This window comes from Harpia harpyja, chromosome 7 (genome assembly GCF_026419915.1).
Source record: "Harpia harpyja isolate bHarHar1 chromosome 7, bHarHar1 primary haplotype, whole genome shotgun sequence".
NCBI classification, from domain to species: Eukaryota; Metazoa; Chordata; class Aves; order Accipitriformes; family Accipitridae; genus Harpia; species Harpia harpyja.
Genome location: NC_068946.1, coordinates 30,975,289 through 30,993,296, shown reverse-complemented (window position 1 = coordinate 30,993,296; position 18,008 = coordinate 30,975,289). Strand labels below are relative to the sequence as shown.

General features: G+C 34.8%; 1 protein-coding gene across 3 annotated transcripts in view; it reads right to left on the bottom strand.

The window, feature by feature from the left end:
* Positions 1-18,008, bottom strand: part of CCDC141 (coiled-coil domain containing 141) — a 108,795-nt gene that overhangs the window by 33,341 nt on the left and 57,446 nt on the right. For all 3 annotated transcript variants that reach the window (XR_008236093.1, XM_052793346.1, XM_052793348.1), the window contains exons 8-17: positions 17,220-17,392; positions 11,754-11,892; positions 9,774-9,893; positions 7,603-7,794; positions 6,356-6,532; positions 4,669-4,848; positions 3,769-3,894; positions 2,983-3,171; positions 2,492-2,671; positions 1,269-1,418 (exon numbers count right to left, since the gene is read on the bottom strand). Coding sequence is in view for 2 of the 3 variants with exons in the window: in XM_052793346.1 (XP_052649306.1) it covers positions 1,269-1,418; positions 2,492-2,671; positions 2,983-3,171; positions 3,769-3,894; positions 4,669-4,848; positions 6,356-6,532; positions 7,603-7,794; positions 9,774-9,893; positions 11,754-11,892; positions 17,220-17,392 (1,626 nt within the window). In the remaining variant the exon portion in view is untranslated. The remainder of the gene's footprint in view (positions 1-1,268; positions 1,419-2,491; positions 2,672-2,982; positions 3,172-3,768; positions 3,895-4,668; positions 4,849-6,355; positions 6,533-7,602; positions 7,795-9,773; positions 9,894-11,753; positions 11,893-17,219; positions 17,393-18,008) is intronic.

The following is an 18,008-nucleotide window of genomic DNA, read 5'->3' as shown; positions in this document are numbered from 1 at the left end:
TCTGTTCTACAGCAGGGTTCCCTCTGCCAGAGTGCTTCTCCTGTATCACCTGCTGTTCCTATTGCCTCCTACCATTGGCCCGGAAGTTACATCACAGAAGACTGACGCACAGAAGATCAGAGAGTGAAACACACTCAGCTTGTAACTGACAAGGGACTAGAACTGTAACCAAGATTCAAAAAAACCCTTTTTTTTTGATGCATGTTCTTCTAATTTCAAAATACCTTTCTGTGAAAATGGATACTTCTCACAAACACACAAAAGATTTTGTAAAAGAAAAACAAATCCAAACAATAATTTTCTCATTAAAAATAGTTGGGACAGAAATCTCAATCACCTCTACTTTGGTGATTTTGAGAAAATACAGTTTTTCTTTATTCAGGTGTGGATTTACTTAGCAAAAGATAAAATAAGAAAACATGCAGTGTCCTTTGCTTCCGCTACCTATGCTTCACACTATGGGAACATTAGTGTGAAATCCTTCCAGGTAAGAATCCAGTTTCTGTACTTCATGGATGCACAGAAGTGCAATCTACAAAACATCAAGTGTAGAGACCATCAGCCTCTTATTTTAATGGATCACTCTGAGAAAATTAATTCTATGGAATGTTTTTCCTATATTAGTTTTTGCTGAGACATCTATCTAATTCAACCTGCTAAGTTGTGAGTGGATTTGTATTTGGCCTACCAAGATGTTAAATTAATAATCATATTAACTAAGTAAGTTTTCATAACCTTAGTTCCATAATACTAAATTCTAATATCTGTGCCAAATAACATTTCCTTTTCTTCTAGCAGGTTTTTAAGTATCATATCTTGGGTTTCTGAAAAAAATGTTAAGTGCTAACTTATTCTGAACGTTTCATTAAACGACTGAAAGTTTTCTAATAGCCTTACAGCTGCAATATATGTAAATTCTACTTTTGTTTGAAACTTCATAAGAAAGAAATCTGGAGACTCATGTATTTCAGATGAAGTTGACAGAGCTGAAAACCAAAGAAAATATAGCTGCTCTATTTCCAGTCTTCTTGGTACAGTGAAAGTACTTTTATTGCCAGCCCAACAACTTGATATAATGCTGAACTGCAGAGGTATGGACCATAGCTTATTATTGCTGCTGCGTGGATCCAAGGTTGCTGTTAAGATGAAAATCAACTTTTTCTGTATATATATGAAGCATCTAGGGGAATGGTGAACAGTAACATACATTACAGAACACAATAGCCTTTTAAACAGTCATTTGATGTGTTGGGATTTATCTTATTTACCTCATTTATCTCCTCTTGAGTGGTGTAGTGTTGGAAATGCTGTGACAGTTCTTCCTCATACTTATCAGCTTTGGAGCTCCAGTTAATGCTATCACACTCAAATCTAGCAAGTTCTTGCTTCAGATTCTTTACAGAAAAATTCAAGCAATTCTAAACAGGGAATAGACACAGAAACTTATGAAACTCAGGAAATGTATTGATTTAACCCATCTAAAATGAAAATCATTCTGAGGCAGAACATGCATAATCAGTCATAATGGGCTAGACTAAACTATTAAACCTCCACTGTAACAAGAACAAATACGTAGCAGTTTCAATCACTAGTAGTCTGAGGAGTAGTTTGGGGTCAAAGTCACAACTCACACATGGTGTCTTCTCTAAACAAAGAAGAATTGGCCTACTCTAGTCCTTTACCTCCTGGAGATTAGCTTCTTTCTGCTCTCAGTTGATTTATGGAGTCTGAAGAGCAGACTGGCAATGTGGATAATCCAGGCAGGTCATAAGTGAATGTCTTGCTTTCTCCCTAGTGAATGAATACAGGGCCATGACATAACTCCTTTCTAAAATTATATCCATTTTGCCATGCAAATCTCTCTTGAATCCCCTAATAAGGTAATACTGTTATTATATTTCCTTTTTGATCTTTTGTTATCCTTTCTTTATAAGAGAATAAATATGCAAATCAACCTTTACAAAGTAGCAGGAGTCTAATACATAGATGTGGCATTCAAGAAAATCACTAACAGGGCCTTGAACTGCACAAAGAATACTAAAGAACAGAAAGTCATGCTTTTTTTTTTCCAAGTGATGATGTTTTAAGATTAATTTCTTCCCTATTTCAGATCTATTTCAATGTTTTCCAGAGTAAAAATCTATTCACAAAGCATTAAAAAATTAAAATAAGATTTCAAAGAAATTAATTTTTCTTTTCAATTGACAAAAGCAATTTGTAATGTGAGTAACTACTGAAGAATAAGTTTCATCAATCCTGGATGTTTCATTTAATTTAATGGCTGCATATCTGCAAACTCTAAAAGTAGAAATCTAAAAATGATCAGCTGTTTCACATTTTATGTTTTGCTTTCTTTTAAAAGGATCTTAAAGCTCTGTATTTATTTTTCTCAGAGTATTAATAAATTTTTGTACATCTAAAAGTCAGTCAGCTCCAATAGTCTTCTTTCATATTTATCCTTGATTTCACAAATCATTCTGGTTCTACTCACAGGTTGCTGCACTGCAGACAAGATATCCACTCCCAGGGTAATAAGCAGATTATATAGCTGTCTGATATGTGCATGTTTCTCCTGAGCATTCACAAGGTAGGCTTTAGCATGGTGCACATTTTCAGGGTCCTCACATATTTCAGGAATGTCCAGTTCTCCTGATTTTGACAGACATTCCAGCTGGAATATATTTAAAAAAAAAAATCAGTGTGTGTTTAAAATAATGTGAAAGGAAGCTTACAATTCCTTCCTTAACCATGATGTGTTACCCTAAACTATGTTGACGTGGGTTTAAGTAATCAAATTTAAGTTCAGATCTGAATTTTAAATTCCTCAAATTTCATGCAGTTTTAAATCCAAAATTTTAATTCTGATCACCAGGCAGGTTAATGCTGTTTGTCTGGGGAAAAAAAAGAAAGATGACAGGCACCAAAACCAAAAAGAGTTTAACTGCAATGAGAAGAAGGTATATTTTAAAAGATTATACTCACTTCTTCTTTAATGTGATGGAATTTGACTGTCTTGCTGAAAATCTCATCATATTCTGTCATTGTGTCCTCTACTGTTTGATGGAAATGAACAAGCTCACTTATTCTCTCAGAATTCTCTTTCACTGGAAATCCTTTCTGGCTTGGCAATTCTAATAGTTTTATCAGGTACTCAAGCTCAGCATTCAGTTGCTAGCAAAACAGCAGAAGTTACTCGAATTACACAAATATCTTTGCAAGTTTTCCCTACATTTGATGAAATAACAACCTAACAATGGTAAACTGCCTTGAGGAAAAAAAATCAATGCCATGCTCTTTAAAACACTCTCCACATATTTTACTTTTTGCTAGGCATGAATCTCAGCTATCACCCAGAAACAGCCTTGGATCAAAACAAGTCAAACAGACTTGTAGGGGAGTGGCAGACTGAATTGCTAAAACTCAGAGACAGTATTCAGAGGAGGTAGGAAGCTCAGTGTGCCATACCTCAGCCTGTAACCACCTCTAACTCAAAAGCATGAAGCTGATATTCTTGTACTTCCACCACCCCAAGTGCTTGTGTGTCACTTTAATATGCAGCTAACACTGCACAAGACATTCTCTGGACGCTGAAGGTAAAATGCCTTCTCCCTTACCTTATAAACACACACAAACACTTTCTTTCAGAAAAGTATTGTAAAACATAAAACACTGTGGCCCCAGACACTCTGTCTGGCATCAATGTGAATGTGAATCTTTACCAAACAGAGCTTTTGATCCACCATGCACTTCACCAGCTTGGTTTCTCACCTGATACTGTGGTTTCATTTGGTTAAGCTTTTTTTGTAGGTCCAAAACAATAGAAAGGTCACTTCCAAGGTCAACTGTTGCTGCAAGCTGGAGTGCCTCTTGAAGAATCTCTAATCCATGGGTAGTCTAAAAGATAATCAAACAGTTCAGTGTTCCTATCTGTAGTAAATAATAAAAAAAAAAATTTAAACTCAAGCCTAAATTTGTAACAAGGACGTTCCCAAACCAGACATCCAAATGTTGTCAGTAAAACCTCTGTCTCAAACTCTCTGACTGACAAGTGTGATAGGAAATCTTTAAGACAATGTGCAAAAACAATTTAGACACTGAGATCGGAGGACCCATACACACAGTGTATTTTCTGTGATAACAGATGTCATGGTTTAGTGATAAATTGCACTAGCCAGCAGCTACAAACCGCTAGCTCTGCTACTAACCTAGCTAGTGCTGCTTTTAAGGAACACTGCACACTGTCCCTGTGCCAAGGAGGTTTCAGTCCTCTTTACTTATGAACATGGTTGGACTTGAGTTTAGTAACTATTAGGACACAGTGTAGTTTAGTAACTATTAAGTCACAACAAAATAGTGCTTTAAAAAAAACCCAAAAACCAACAATAAAAAACCCCCCTAAATCACTGCCAGTATAGGATATGGACTTGATTAAAACTTAAAATTTGAAGTGGGGACTTGGACTTGTATGTATTTGAATAAGGGCAAAAAAGATCAAAAAAAAAAAATGTTTCTTGATGGCTATCTGAAGAGCAGAATATGGAGAAGTATCTTACTGAGCATCTCTCCTCCTTAAATGATACCTATGATAGTTGATGAGAGTCACAAACAAACTAATAACAATCTAGGAATGTTTGCCAAAGTTGCTTTCTTCCTAGCTATTTTACTTACAATTTTTAGTTGCTCTTTAAATATCCAGCACTGTTGCTTGATGGGTTTTACTTGAGCAATTTTTAAATTCCAGATTGCCCAAAGATCGGTCAGCTCTTTCTTTTCTTTACTCAGATTAACAATGATATCTTCTGTTACTCGTACAGATTTTTCTACTTTTAATATTAAACTCTTATTTACCTGGCAAATAAACAGACAATTTTTTCTACATATGTTTTTATAAAATACAAATAAAACCTCATAATATTAAAGTATCAACAAAGCTTAATAGAAAAATAACTTCTTTGAAAATTTCTGTTACTCTAGGTGTCTTCAAATACTCTGTTCTCTTAGAAATAAGCATAGATCCACAGAATTTATGTACTGAGGACATGGCTAACATTCAAGTTTAAAACCTAGAACAGGTCAGTAATGACCGAATTATTGTCATCTGATGGCTGTTTAACACTCATACAAAATAAAGTAATTTCTGAATAGACGGAACTACCCAAAACAGCCTTTTGGGGAATAGCAACTAGAAAGTGAAGTGATGAAGAAAAGATTACTTTTTTGTGCTGATAACCAAAGCAGTACAAAAGCATGGGAGGGATAAAGTGTTTAGCATTTGAACACTTGGTGGTTTTTCCTCTTTTTAATAAAGCCCATATCAGAAATACCAGAAAACCAGGTAATGCTGTTTCTGCTTTCCTGATTTCAGAATTTTTCTTTTAAGAAAAGTTGTGTTCATAAATTACTTGTATGATCTGTATCTTCCAGATACTTAAAAGCTACAACCTAAGAATATCATGGGAACAGAGTAGCAGAAAACATGGTGGCAACACACTTCTAGGTCTTTAGAGAGATAACATCTGAAGATATGTTAAGACTAAGTGACTGCAGTGCAACCTCATATTCACACATATTCAGCTTGCTTTTACACTATCTTATCTGTGCCTGGCTGCATCCAGCTGTGACAGCACTTTTGCCCACACTAACTGCCTGAGCACTTTCCCTCCTTAAATAGGTTTTTCCAGCTCATCTTGCATGCTGCTGTATGTTATCAATGCCAACTCCCCCTTCTCACCTTAATGTAACTGCTCCCTAGTCTGTCCTATAAAAACAGAAAGAACAGCTGGGTATCCAGGCTGTCTACATTAATTGGGATCACTTTAGGAAGAGTGGCTTAGGGAATGATTGCACATCTCAAATGATCATCTCATGAAGGGGTGCTGGAAAATTAGATAGGGATGCCTAGGCAGTGCAACTGAACCCAAGACATAATGTAAAGACACCAGGAAAGATTATCTGTAAGGAAGTAGTTCTAGCACCCATTTCTTTAGAAGAACTTCATACACTCAATTAGTAAAGACTGCCTCTTAGTGGAAGTAAAATAAAGTTAATACTGTACTTGCATATATGCTGCTTTCCAACAGGAACAAAACAGATATGTGCATGTATTATATTTGTATGCATGTACCGGATCATTTATTAAGGGCTCTGTCATCCCTAATCACAAAATTTTTATATTACTTATAATACCATTAGCACTCAAATAATACTTTCATATTTTAAAGGTATATAGCAGCATTAGTCTCTTTAAAACTAGGTACTGGAGAAAACACAATCCATCAGTCACAGAACTAGGATTAGACCTCATCACAGGCAAACATCAAATATTCAGTAGTTTAGTTTATCAGATTATACTCACCATATTTACTAAATTAAGAAAATTGCAACCCATATTTTGGGTGGAAAAAATCTTCTTTATAGCCTTTTGCCACTCAATATTAGATGACTCCATTGCAACTTTATTTTCAGCCTCCCTGTTTGTTTGTAGTGGTTCCGATTTATAGAATTCCTTCAGATTTTGAATATCATCGTTCACCTACAGAAAGACATAAAATAAGCATCAAAAAACAAATCAAAAATTGAGCTGCTATAATCAGAAGGTATACAGACATGATAAAATTGAATAGCAGCCACTGAATCTTTTCCAGGTTTTCAGATCTATCATCCTCCCTAAAATCTATACAAATACTAAACAATACAGAAGTTTTAAATAACCTGTAAACCAGTAGATGGTAAGCAGACAGCTGGTAGCAATTTGTCACATATCATTACATGGATATTATATACCAGTGTATCAATGCAATGATTTTCACAGATCTGTTTACTATGAAGTAACTGAAGTTAGCAATAATCAGAAGTAGATACAATCCAATTTTTTGGCAGTTTATATTCAAATAAATCCTATGGCTAATTTTATCTGACAGGTTCTATTCTGTCCTCAATTTCTTTCTAAATATAAAAGAACAACAGTGTTGTAGAATCTTAAAACAAGCATTACATAAAAATGAAAATTAACTGCCCTGGGCATCATCAACACAGCTACCAAAATTATGTTGGTATTGAATTGATTATGATTTCAGCTAGAGCTGGTTTATATTTAGTTTTTAAACCCTTCAGACAAATTAGCACTTCAGTGGAAGTAGTGCAAGACAGTTTTTTTTATATATATCTCTCTCTATATGAACATATTATAATATGGTAAATATCTATATCGACATATTATATGAAATATTTTTAAAATTATATGAAGCAAAATCAGTAAATTTAAGAGTCAGTACATACACATAAACATTTTTATTATGTATATAATGAGGCAGCATGTGCACAGGAGAAAAAGTAAAATTTCAATTATAACACTTCCTACAACAGTGATTTAAATCAGTAGAAAACCTGTACATAGACTAGTCATTATGTTGATGCAAGTTCAATGATCAGGGCTGCTTGCCCTGATAGAACAGATCTCCTTTAAAGTAGAAAGGAGCTTACAAAGACTTGCAGTGCTTCCATGGCACAGCATCTACAGGATTTGTCTTAGCTAGCTTAAAGTACATGTTTCACTTGTAAGGTTTTCACAGTCTAGTCAAAGAATAAATAAGTAATCTGTACCTCCATAGCTGACTTTAAAAAGGCCCCATAAGTTTCTAGAACTTCTAGTTTTGAACTAATATTTTTTTCAATTTTTTTCAGTTCTTCATTCAGAAAGTCAGCTCTGCTAGAAAAAGCTGCCACCTGCTCAGGTTCAAACTCTTCCATATCTTTGATGATTCTCTCAGCTGCTTCCAGTTCATGTGAAGTTTCCTTTGAGGGTACAAGCATAGAACAATATGTATAATGACTGAAAAGGACTTGTGAATATTGATATCACGTTGTTAATTTTCACTCATATTACTTTCTTATGTATAAATTCAATTACTTATTTGAAGAAGAGCTCGTAATGGACATTATATGCTGAAAATAACCATTTCTTTCCTGTAACATTTTCACACTAAAAACTATGGATGTAGTTATTAAAATAGCTATTTTGAATGGAAAAAAAAAAGTAGGAATCTCAGTATTCAGCTTAAGTAAATCACTTCACAGTGTAAGAATGAAAACAACAGAAGCATTCCATATGGGAACATCGATAGCCAGAACTGATACCGTTCCTTTAATAAACAATACAGCCCAATTTTCTGAACTGATTCTCTTAAGCCTAAATCCCTCTTAACTGTGTGTCTGATACTCAATTCTCATAGAAGAACTCAGTGTCCACCTTAGAGTGAGACTCCAGAAGCTCTGGGTCCTCATAAGGCTACTGCTGTAATTGTTTTAAGGCCTGTCATTGTAGCACTTTGTCTTATGAATCAGTTCCACTCATGCCTTCATTCTTGAATCAATAATTGCTTCCTAACTCCAGACTAGTCCCGACCCATCAAGCTAGACTGCCCTGCATTCCAACCCAAGCCAATGTTTTTGCATGTAGCAAACCTGCAGAAATCAGATGGAGATCAAATAGTGGGTCATATCTGTTGCTGCATCAACTGCTCGGACCCAGAAGAAAGTCACAGTATGCTGTCTGAGCAAGAGCTGAGTTACTAACATTTTCCATGATTCAGCTGGCATTCTGGTTTTCAGATTCACTATCTTAACTTATAGCTTCTTATATCTATGTCTATGTACTTATCTACTTTTATATGTTTAACTCAATACCACTTAGCATATCTACCTCTGGCATTCAGCCAACAGTGCAAACTCTAGCAAATTGCAATCCACAGAAAGAATAGGTAGTGGAGGTTACTATTATCAGGGCAAATTGTACACTGCGACAAAGGTAACACCCTGGCATGCAAAAATTTGGCAGAAAAGACACTAAAAACTATTATACAGTCTTGTGGAACAAAAAGGGGCTCTTGCTCTTCTGCTGAACTTTTTATATTCTTACTATATGCTCTCCAGAATTACTTCAAAGTGAATTTTATTTCCACAGACACTGTACAGATCCAGCTCTTGGGTTCCATAAAGTGTTGCCTGAAATAAAAAAGAACTCCATAGGAGTAATGGAGTTTTATGAACTCCTAAAACATAGGATACTCCTAAAATTCTACTGCCATGTTGTTCAGCTTAGCTATGAAATATGCACCTGTGTCAAGACCATGGAGGGGATTCAGCTGGTTTTAAGCCACTTTCAGATACTGCAGTACTGCTATGGGAGCTGGAAAGGCCCTGGCTGTGACTTAAAAATAGCCTTATCTGTGTTACAGAGTTGAGTGCCGCAGTGCTTTCATACCATGGCTGCATTCCCAACATGACCAATGGATATTTGACGGAAACGGAAACTTTACAGCCCCCTTCAAAGTTTCTCCACCTGGGAAATACTTTTTTTCTTTTTTGCTGATTCATCCCTTTTATTTGGCATAATAAACCACAAGAAGAGATTTATGTGCCTCTGACTATCCAGACTATTTTTAAACTTGGTGCCTCGGGTTGGAGTAGCAATCCACATTTGAAGAGTCTTCCTATCAAGGGTTGATACTGGGATCTTGAGAGGTAGTAACAAATAACACGATGAGGTAGACACAACGGGGATAACCAATGATATAAGAAGGAATGCCTTGTAATGTTATCTGTGGTTTTGTTCATTAACTACAGTTTTAAACTCAACTATAGACATATTTTCTTTCCAAGAATATATAAGAAATTCTCAGCATCCCACCTTATTTAGAATTACATACAGCTACAGCATGCATTTCTTTCTAAAAGTACTTAACATTATTAAAGCTTCTTTTTTTTTTTTTTACCTTTGTTTGTTTAGCCAGTTCAAGGTGTTTGTTCAAAACTCTTTCTGACTCAGACAAATACGAACCAATCTCCATATCAGCTGCAAGCATTGGGGTGATTTTTTTAATTGACTGCGATACCTTTATTTGAAAGCATTATTTACATAGTTAATTTATACAAGTAGACATTATAAAAACAGTATAAAACATCACTTCATATAGAAAAAAGTGAAGTAATACTTGTCTGTCGGTGTTTAGGTTATGTACTTTGTATAATCAGAAAAACTACGGAATGAAAATACAGAGGAAGAAAATTCTGCTATTTCTCCTAAGAAAATTCTAACAGGTAGGGTCAGTATTTGAGAAAAAATCCCTCCTGTTTGCTCTCATTTTGTTGTTAGTGCTTTCCTTTATCCTAAGTATCTCAGGCTTGTTATTTCAAAAAAGGCACAACTGCATTATAATCTAGATATTATAACCTTGTTAGAAATACTTTTATTATGCTCTGGTTTTGTGTTTGGGTTTGGGGTTTTTTTTTCCCCCAGAAAGTGCATTTAAAGGTTCTCTGCAAGCCAAGGAACCTATTTTTGTGCAGATACATGTACACAACTCCATTTCATTGTCACAGTAAGATGTTATATATGCATGATGATAACAAAACAGATTATGAAGAGCAGAGGCAGATGATACCAGACATAGTATGCATAGTTATTATTAGACATGTGAATTCACATGTACCGTATATTTTAAGAAGTGGCTGCTGATTGAGGTTCAAACTTTAGTAAAGGAAGCTCAGGGGCAGTTGAATTTAGCACCAGATTCTTTGGGATACTTTGCTTTAGCAAAAGGTTGGAATTGAAAAGTGTTTTGCTTGGTAGGAATATAACAATAAGTACTGTTCACTGTAGTGAAGGATCACGTATTATGACTCAAATCTTCAAAATGTTCTCTAATGCAAGACTGGGAACAAAGTGATTAGAACAAACTGCGGAATGAAACTGTATGTCAAAATTGGGGTCTACATTTTGAGTAAAAATTACTTTCATAATTGAAGTTTTAGCTTAAGATTCACAATATTCTGGTGACATCATTTCTACAAGACCAACAGCAGCTATTAGCAAATCTTTTTTTTTCAGCTAAACTCAACAATATTTTCACTGTGTTCTAATACCACAAGGCCTCTTCTACATAGATTGTATGCAAAGGGAATAATTTATGGCAAATTGACTTCTCATTTGATTCAGAATAGTTTGTTGTAAACATCATGCAAATATAAAATATCAGATTACAGACTTAATTATTCAGTCATTAAATTTGATTTACTTTTTTGGTCTATGCTCTGGGATTTCCTTCATACGAACCTTGTTAAAAGATTATATTTTTTCATTTGAACCTTATTTAGGAGCCATGTGTCTATTCCACCTCTAACAAGTCATAAAAAAGGTCTGCAGTACTACAGAACATTCAACAGCTTAAAGGCAGCTGTGATGTCATTAATGCATCATTATCTTAGTGAATAAAGGGAATATTTATAGTGAACAGAATCTACTCTCCTTCAGCCTTACTGAAAATTTGTTGTGGTTCACAGTCACCATGCTTATTAACCCTCAGTTTTGCCATGCTTCTATTTTTATCTTCAACCAAATGAAACGACATAGAAACAGTATAGGAAACCTGCTTGCAGGTCACAGTCCTGATGGCTCACTTCTTTTTCAAAAAAAACCCCAAAATTATAATAGTTCATTATCTAAGCAAATCCATGCTTTATTGAAGATCACTGGTAAAATGTTCTCATGGAAACAGCTGCATTTTTCAGAACAGCTTTAGGTTCATTTGTGCTGATAACAGCATTCAGCATTCTAACTACAACTGTGCTCTCTCTAACAAACCAATATGTTATTTGTAATTATTTGAGTCAACTTTAATATTCACATAGCTAAATTATGGAAATGCAATGCACTGTTCATGAATGCATTAAGAAGATGATGCGTTATGATGTACCTTATTTAGACAATCTTCAAGTGAGGCGGTCCATTGTTGTTTCTTCAAGGTAAGTTTGTAATCTGGACACTGCCTGATTAATTGATCTACTTTTTTTTGAACGTATGCCATCATTTTCTGAATTCCTGTCACCCAAGAGCTAAAATGGAAAAGAAGAATTTGTTGTTATTTCTCATTTTTGCTCAACAATCAGGATGATAATGATTAAAAAAAAAACCAACACATTTTCTGTTGATTTGTATGACAAGTAACTCATGAATTTTAAACTGTGACCCTTAAAAGAAAAATAACCAAGAGAAATATTAAAATGAATCCAAACAAAATTGGTAATGAGTAGAACACAGGAATGACATTTTTAAACAAATTATTTATGACCAGTGCATAAGTTAGATTCACATGCTAGATATTCTGATTCACTGAGAAATACCTAATTTCACAAATAATTCTGACTTTAGATAGTATAAATAAAGACTAAAACCACAAATGGAACTGCCTAAAAAAGAGTGAAAATATATGGCCTATCAGTTCTACTTTAGAAAGGATGTTTTCTTTGGACTTTTTACAGTGTTTTTACAGTAGCTGAAAAAAGAATGTCATATACATTCTAAGTCAACGTTTCTTTAAAGATATTGTTTTAACAGGAGAAAAGACAACATAAATTTACAAAACAATGGCTTGTCTTATAACTTAAAACATTTAATATCAGAGAAACAATTCACAATCTGAATACTTGAGGCAGTCCTCCTGAAACTGTAAAGTTACCACATACAATTTAGATCTGCAGATTTGATAAAAAAAACCCACGTACGAATTGACTTACTACTGAAATGTATTCATTATAAGAATTTTTGTAAAACAAATGCTCAAACTGTATTTTTCCATTACTTTAGTTTCATCAGAAACTTATGTTAATACAGGTACTTATTCAAGGTTTCCTCCTTTGTCCTCTAAAATTAAAGGAAATTTTCTCGTCACTTCAGATCAGGCTCAGAGAGTTAAATTCTGCAACCTCAAAGAAAAACCTTACTCTACACTACTAATATGAATTATGGTATTAATAGACTATTCTCTTTGAATCTGATCCAAGAATTGGTCACAAAGAGAAACCAAATTTTAAATCCTTTTCAGGGAGTAGGTGGTTTCAAATTTGTAAATTACTCTTTCAAAAATTAACAACCTGTTAGTTTGTGCTTTATCCTTAAATTCTAAAAATGTCACTCCTCTATTTCAGTACTTCTTAAAAAGAAGTATGTTTAAAAACTTCTACTAGCACCGCTCCTTTAAAAAAAAAAAGAGAGAGAGAGAACAAGATTTATAGTTTTTGAAAATGATAATTTAGATCTCAAGAAAATCTTTGAAAGTATCATTGGTTTGTTATGAGTTAACAATAAATTTATAATAGCAGTAAAATAAAGACAGTTCTTACACTCATAGGCAAGCTAATTGGCTGGCAAAGTAACAAGGGTTCTCTTAATGGGCAAAACTTACTGACTGTATAATTTTTTAGACTTAATACATATAAATTTTTGCTCTTCTTTTTCTAGCTGGTTTTAATTTAAAAATATGAGCGCTCAAAAATCAGACTTACCAATATTTTCATTTTGAAACACACCACAACTACAAGACCGAGCTGCCTTCTGTCACTTTTCTATAATCTATTCCTCTTCAGATGTGAACATTTTCAGCGTTTTCATTTATTTGGACTATCTTTTTTAGTATAAGGCTGCAACATGCCTCAAGAAGATTTGAAAGTAGAACAGAATTAACATCATATTTCTCCATTTTTACCGTGAGTTGCATTTCCAATTATGGCACTGAAGTCACCGTCACTAGCCTTAAACATAGTCCTCCCTCAATGCGAGGTATCAACACTAGATTTGTAAATCATAAACTACTAGAGCTGTCTTATCATATGCATACAAACTGCCTGGCTTATTTTTCGGTACTCTAAAAGTGAAAGTAACAAAAAAATGCAGATACAGAAATCCATCTACATTTTAATTCTCTTAATGTTCAAGTACTCTGTCTTGTCTTGGTGCATTTAAACTAGTACTACACATGGCAGCCACTTTGATATTGCATTAAAAATGCATTTTCCAGTATCCTCATTCAGAAGACACAGTGCAATTCAAGGCATCATCTCATCAAAACCAACAAAGTGTCAGCCAACCTGAGCAAGGTCAGATGATTCCTTCTATTTATGAATAAATATATTGCCTGAAAAACTGGAGAATCAGGCTTCTTTTTTAAAAGTAGTGAAGTCATATTCTAAAATTACTGTGCTCCAACTACTCCTTCAAGGAGCTGGCAGCTATTTTCAAATTCCACACAAATTTCTACTTGGTGCCAGGTAGTTCAAGAATCCTACCAGATTGCAAACATTTAACAGCTATGATGTAACTCATTGTCAGATTATACTTTCTTGCCTGTCTTATGGCAAAGCAGCTTTCTGAAAAGATACCTAAACTTTTTCAGATCCACACCTTTCACCGCCTTCAAATGGTGACTGCCCATGTCCCTCAGGATTTCCAGTCTGGTAAGATAAAGGAAATGGGAAGTCTGTACGGGCATTTAAGTCTACCAATGAACTGTGCAATAAGTGGAACAAAATAGTAATCAGAATTTAGTCTTGATAGTTCTGTTTTCTGTCCAAATCTTCCTCCTTTGACCCTTAGCTGTTCACACAAATCTTGTTGTCTCATGTGTGTTAATCACTGGGCTAAATACTGGCCAGCATTTAAAGATAGCACAGTGGCTTATGCATGACAAAGAGAGGCCTCTCTCTTTCCTCTTTCAAAACATGATCATTTCTGGGGAAATTAATATTCTGGAATATAACACCTTACCACATTTGCTAACAGAACTCTGTTAGCTAACATTGCTAACAATGGTAACTGTGTCACCATTACTAGGCTTACGAGCTGGCTGGGATCATTCTGGGTATCTCCTAAAGCCATGGGTTAGGCAAAAACCCCTAGACTTGTCTTGGTGTACAAAAAGTTAAATGTGAGTCAGGTTCATCCTCATGGCATTGAAGACTAGCCCCACACTGAGTTGCATCTGGAAGAGACTAGCCAGCAGGTTACTCCCCTCTGTTAAGGGCTTGTGAAACTGCATCTGGAGGTCATTTTGTCCAGTTTGGGTCCCCACAGTACAAAACAGACAAGCTGAATTGAACTGAGCAGGGGCTACCAAGATGGTTGGAGGCTGGAGCATATGATGTACAAGGGGGTGCTGACAGAACTCTGTTCAGAGTAGAGATGAGGTGAAAAGGTGATCTAATTGCTGTCTTTCATCATCTATGAGGAAGTGGGGTTATACAAAAGACAGGATCAGAGTCTTTTCAGAGCTGTACAGCAAAAAGACAAGAGACAATACTCACAAGTTGCAGCACCAGAAATTTTGGCTAGATATAAGAAAAACATGTTTCACAAGGAGAGTGCTTAAGCACTAGAACAGGTTACCCAGAGAGACTATGGAATCTCCATCCTTGGAGATATTCAAAATTTGGCTCTGAGCATCCTAACCTGACAGGTTTTGAAAAAGGGATTGTGCCAAATGACCTCCAGAGCTCCTTGCCAATTTAAATTATTCCAGTATTGTAATCCTCAAGCCCATGCCGAGGAATATAAAGTGTACCACCTGCACAGAAGTACTAGCACTACTCATTGCAATATATGGCAAATTCATTACATTTGGGCAACGAGGCCTGAAGGCAGCGGAGAAAAACTGAAAAGCCATAATATTGTGTTTGCTTTCTTAGAAAGGGACTTATTTATTTTTATGATGCAAGTAGACATTTAAAATATTTGAGCACCTGGGATTTTTCACTGTTCTTTAGAAACAGCAAAACACATTTCTAGTGAGATTGCCTATTGATATTGTTTTAAGTTTCACCTTCCTTCTCTAAGTTGCTGCTGCTTCAGCTGTAATGCTTTGCCGTTTTTTAAATTATAATGTCTTCTAGGCAGAAATCTTACCTTCTTTATTTATTTATAGAATATCTTGAGCAGCAGTTTGGCACATAGGCATTTGGCATTTTGGCCTGTGGCATTACCTGTTTTTATTGAATTTTACCAGAAATGACTGATAGGGTTATTTTGACAAATTCATCCCATTCTTCGTGATGTGTACTGATCATATCTTACTATCCCACTGCTGATTTGGACTGTTTAAATTTTTTTTTTAAAACTCTTAATAAGGAAGGAAGAAAATTAATAACTTTTTATTTTAGGAATTCATTCTATGAAGGTCTTTAGCATTCCTAACATTAATCAATGCTGTGCAGACATAATTTAAAACACAACATCTGCTTCTGTTGAGGTAACGTCTAGCAGAACATCAAGTCCTAGAGAACAGTGGCATGCATTCTGGAATTATGGTTGGTTTCGGAATCAAAGTCAAAGTTTCACTGAGGAAAATCCCTCTCCTTTCCATTTAATTAAAATATCAGGAGATGCTAAAGCAGTAACAATAGCTGTAAAGCCAGTTGCATGTGTTCCCAAAACAACTTTCTATTTGAATTTTCTATTTCTCCCTTTCCTGGGTTCAAGCCAATTACATGTGGGGTGACAGGTGAAGGTGTTTTAGATAAAACTTTTTGCAAGGTCATGAGGTTAAATGAAAGTCTTATCTAGACTTTCAGTTGCTGTGTTGATGTAAAGCTATTCAAAGTTCAGGAAAAATTCAGGACATAAGCACGTAATGGGAAGGTAGAGCTAAGCTGACCACTAGCCAGCCATCAGCCATGGTCATCTGCTCTGTCTGTAGTAAAACTCATTAGTATAAACAGTCTTCATTCTTATTGCACCAGCCTCCCACTAAGACCTGAAAAGTAAGAGATATTAAGCCACTAGGACTGATTCTAAAGTAAGTCATGCTTTACATCAGTGTAAAAATCATATCTGTGGAGTACATCATTGCTGTAGTTAACAAAAGCTTTGGAAGGAAAAAAAAGTTATTTGATTCATGAATTAAAAATACTAAGAAGTGGAGAAACTTCCATATTTTCTGCACTTGGCTTAACACCTGTGTTTTTGTCTTGCATCAAATCACATTATAATTGCTCTAATTATGACTTTCAAAAAGGTCTAAAAGGATTACATTGGGCAGCAGGGAGTGTTTATAGCCATCAATATTTTAATTTTCATTTATATACATTTACTTTTCCAAAATGTTAATGAAACCATTGTTTCTGAACACTGCCCTAACATACCAATTCCGTTGTTTGACACTGCTCTTACAAGTATCATGTAGTATTCCTAAAGATTTTTCTTAAAGAGATTGATTTGTAGAAATACCAAACAGGCAAGTATGGCAGAAACTTTGAGTTTCAAGTCATTTGAATGCACACCTACTTGGTTAACTACACTGGCTCTAAATGCAGTCTGATTCTAGCTAGTCAAGTTATAAAGCAACAGATAGATATGGAGAAATGCAGCAGACATGTAAAAACGGAAGGAATACCTGTGAGAATCTGCTTTATTAACTAAAGTTTGTCCCTTTTGCAAGGTAGTCGCTGTGCAACCTTTAATTGCTTCCTGTAATTCCTCATAATTCTTTATCAAGATAGGCAAATGTAAGCCTTCTGAATTAAAGATTTTAAGGTAATTCTCAATACCTTCAAGACCATCAAATACCTGCAAAAAAAAAAAAAAGCATCTGTTGTCAATATTTCTATTTAAATTGTGCATGTACATTCTTTTACATAAATAGATGATCAACAGACATGTAATATTTGACATTTCTTCAGAAATGAAAAGCAATATATTTTAATTTAAGGCCTGATATTGATTTTACAGGTCACAGAACAACAGAGGTATAATTCAACAGAAGTTAATATCAGTATGGGGATGCAAAATCATGATTACTCTTTGAATTTAAAATTATTTCATTTTTTCAGCAGTAATCAGGCCAATTTGACATACTGAAGCAGAACTAAAATAACAGTAATACAGCACATCAGTACTCAAAGTTTTATTGAAGCACACTCTTAAAGAGTTTTACAAAAAGTCAACTTCTTTTTAGTGTTTTAAATACCACATGTATATCCAACAAGTAAATTATATTTAAATATATTTTTATTAAAATTCTCTGTTTTCCTTTAGTGCAAGCAGGAGTTTCAGAAGTACTCTAAAAAGAGTCCTGTCCTTTTAGACAGAATAAGAACAACATTGCAATACTCCATTATTAAAGTTAGTAAATACTAATATTAGTAAAATAGAAATATGCCCAAACCTACTGTGCATAATTAGC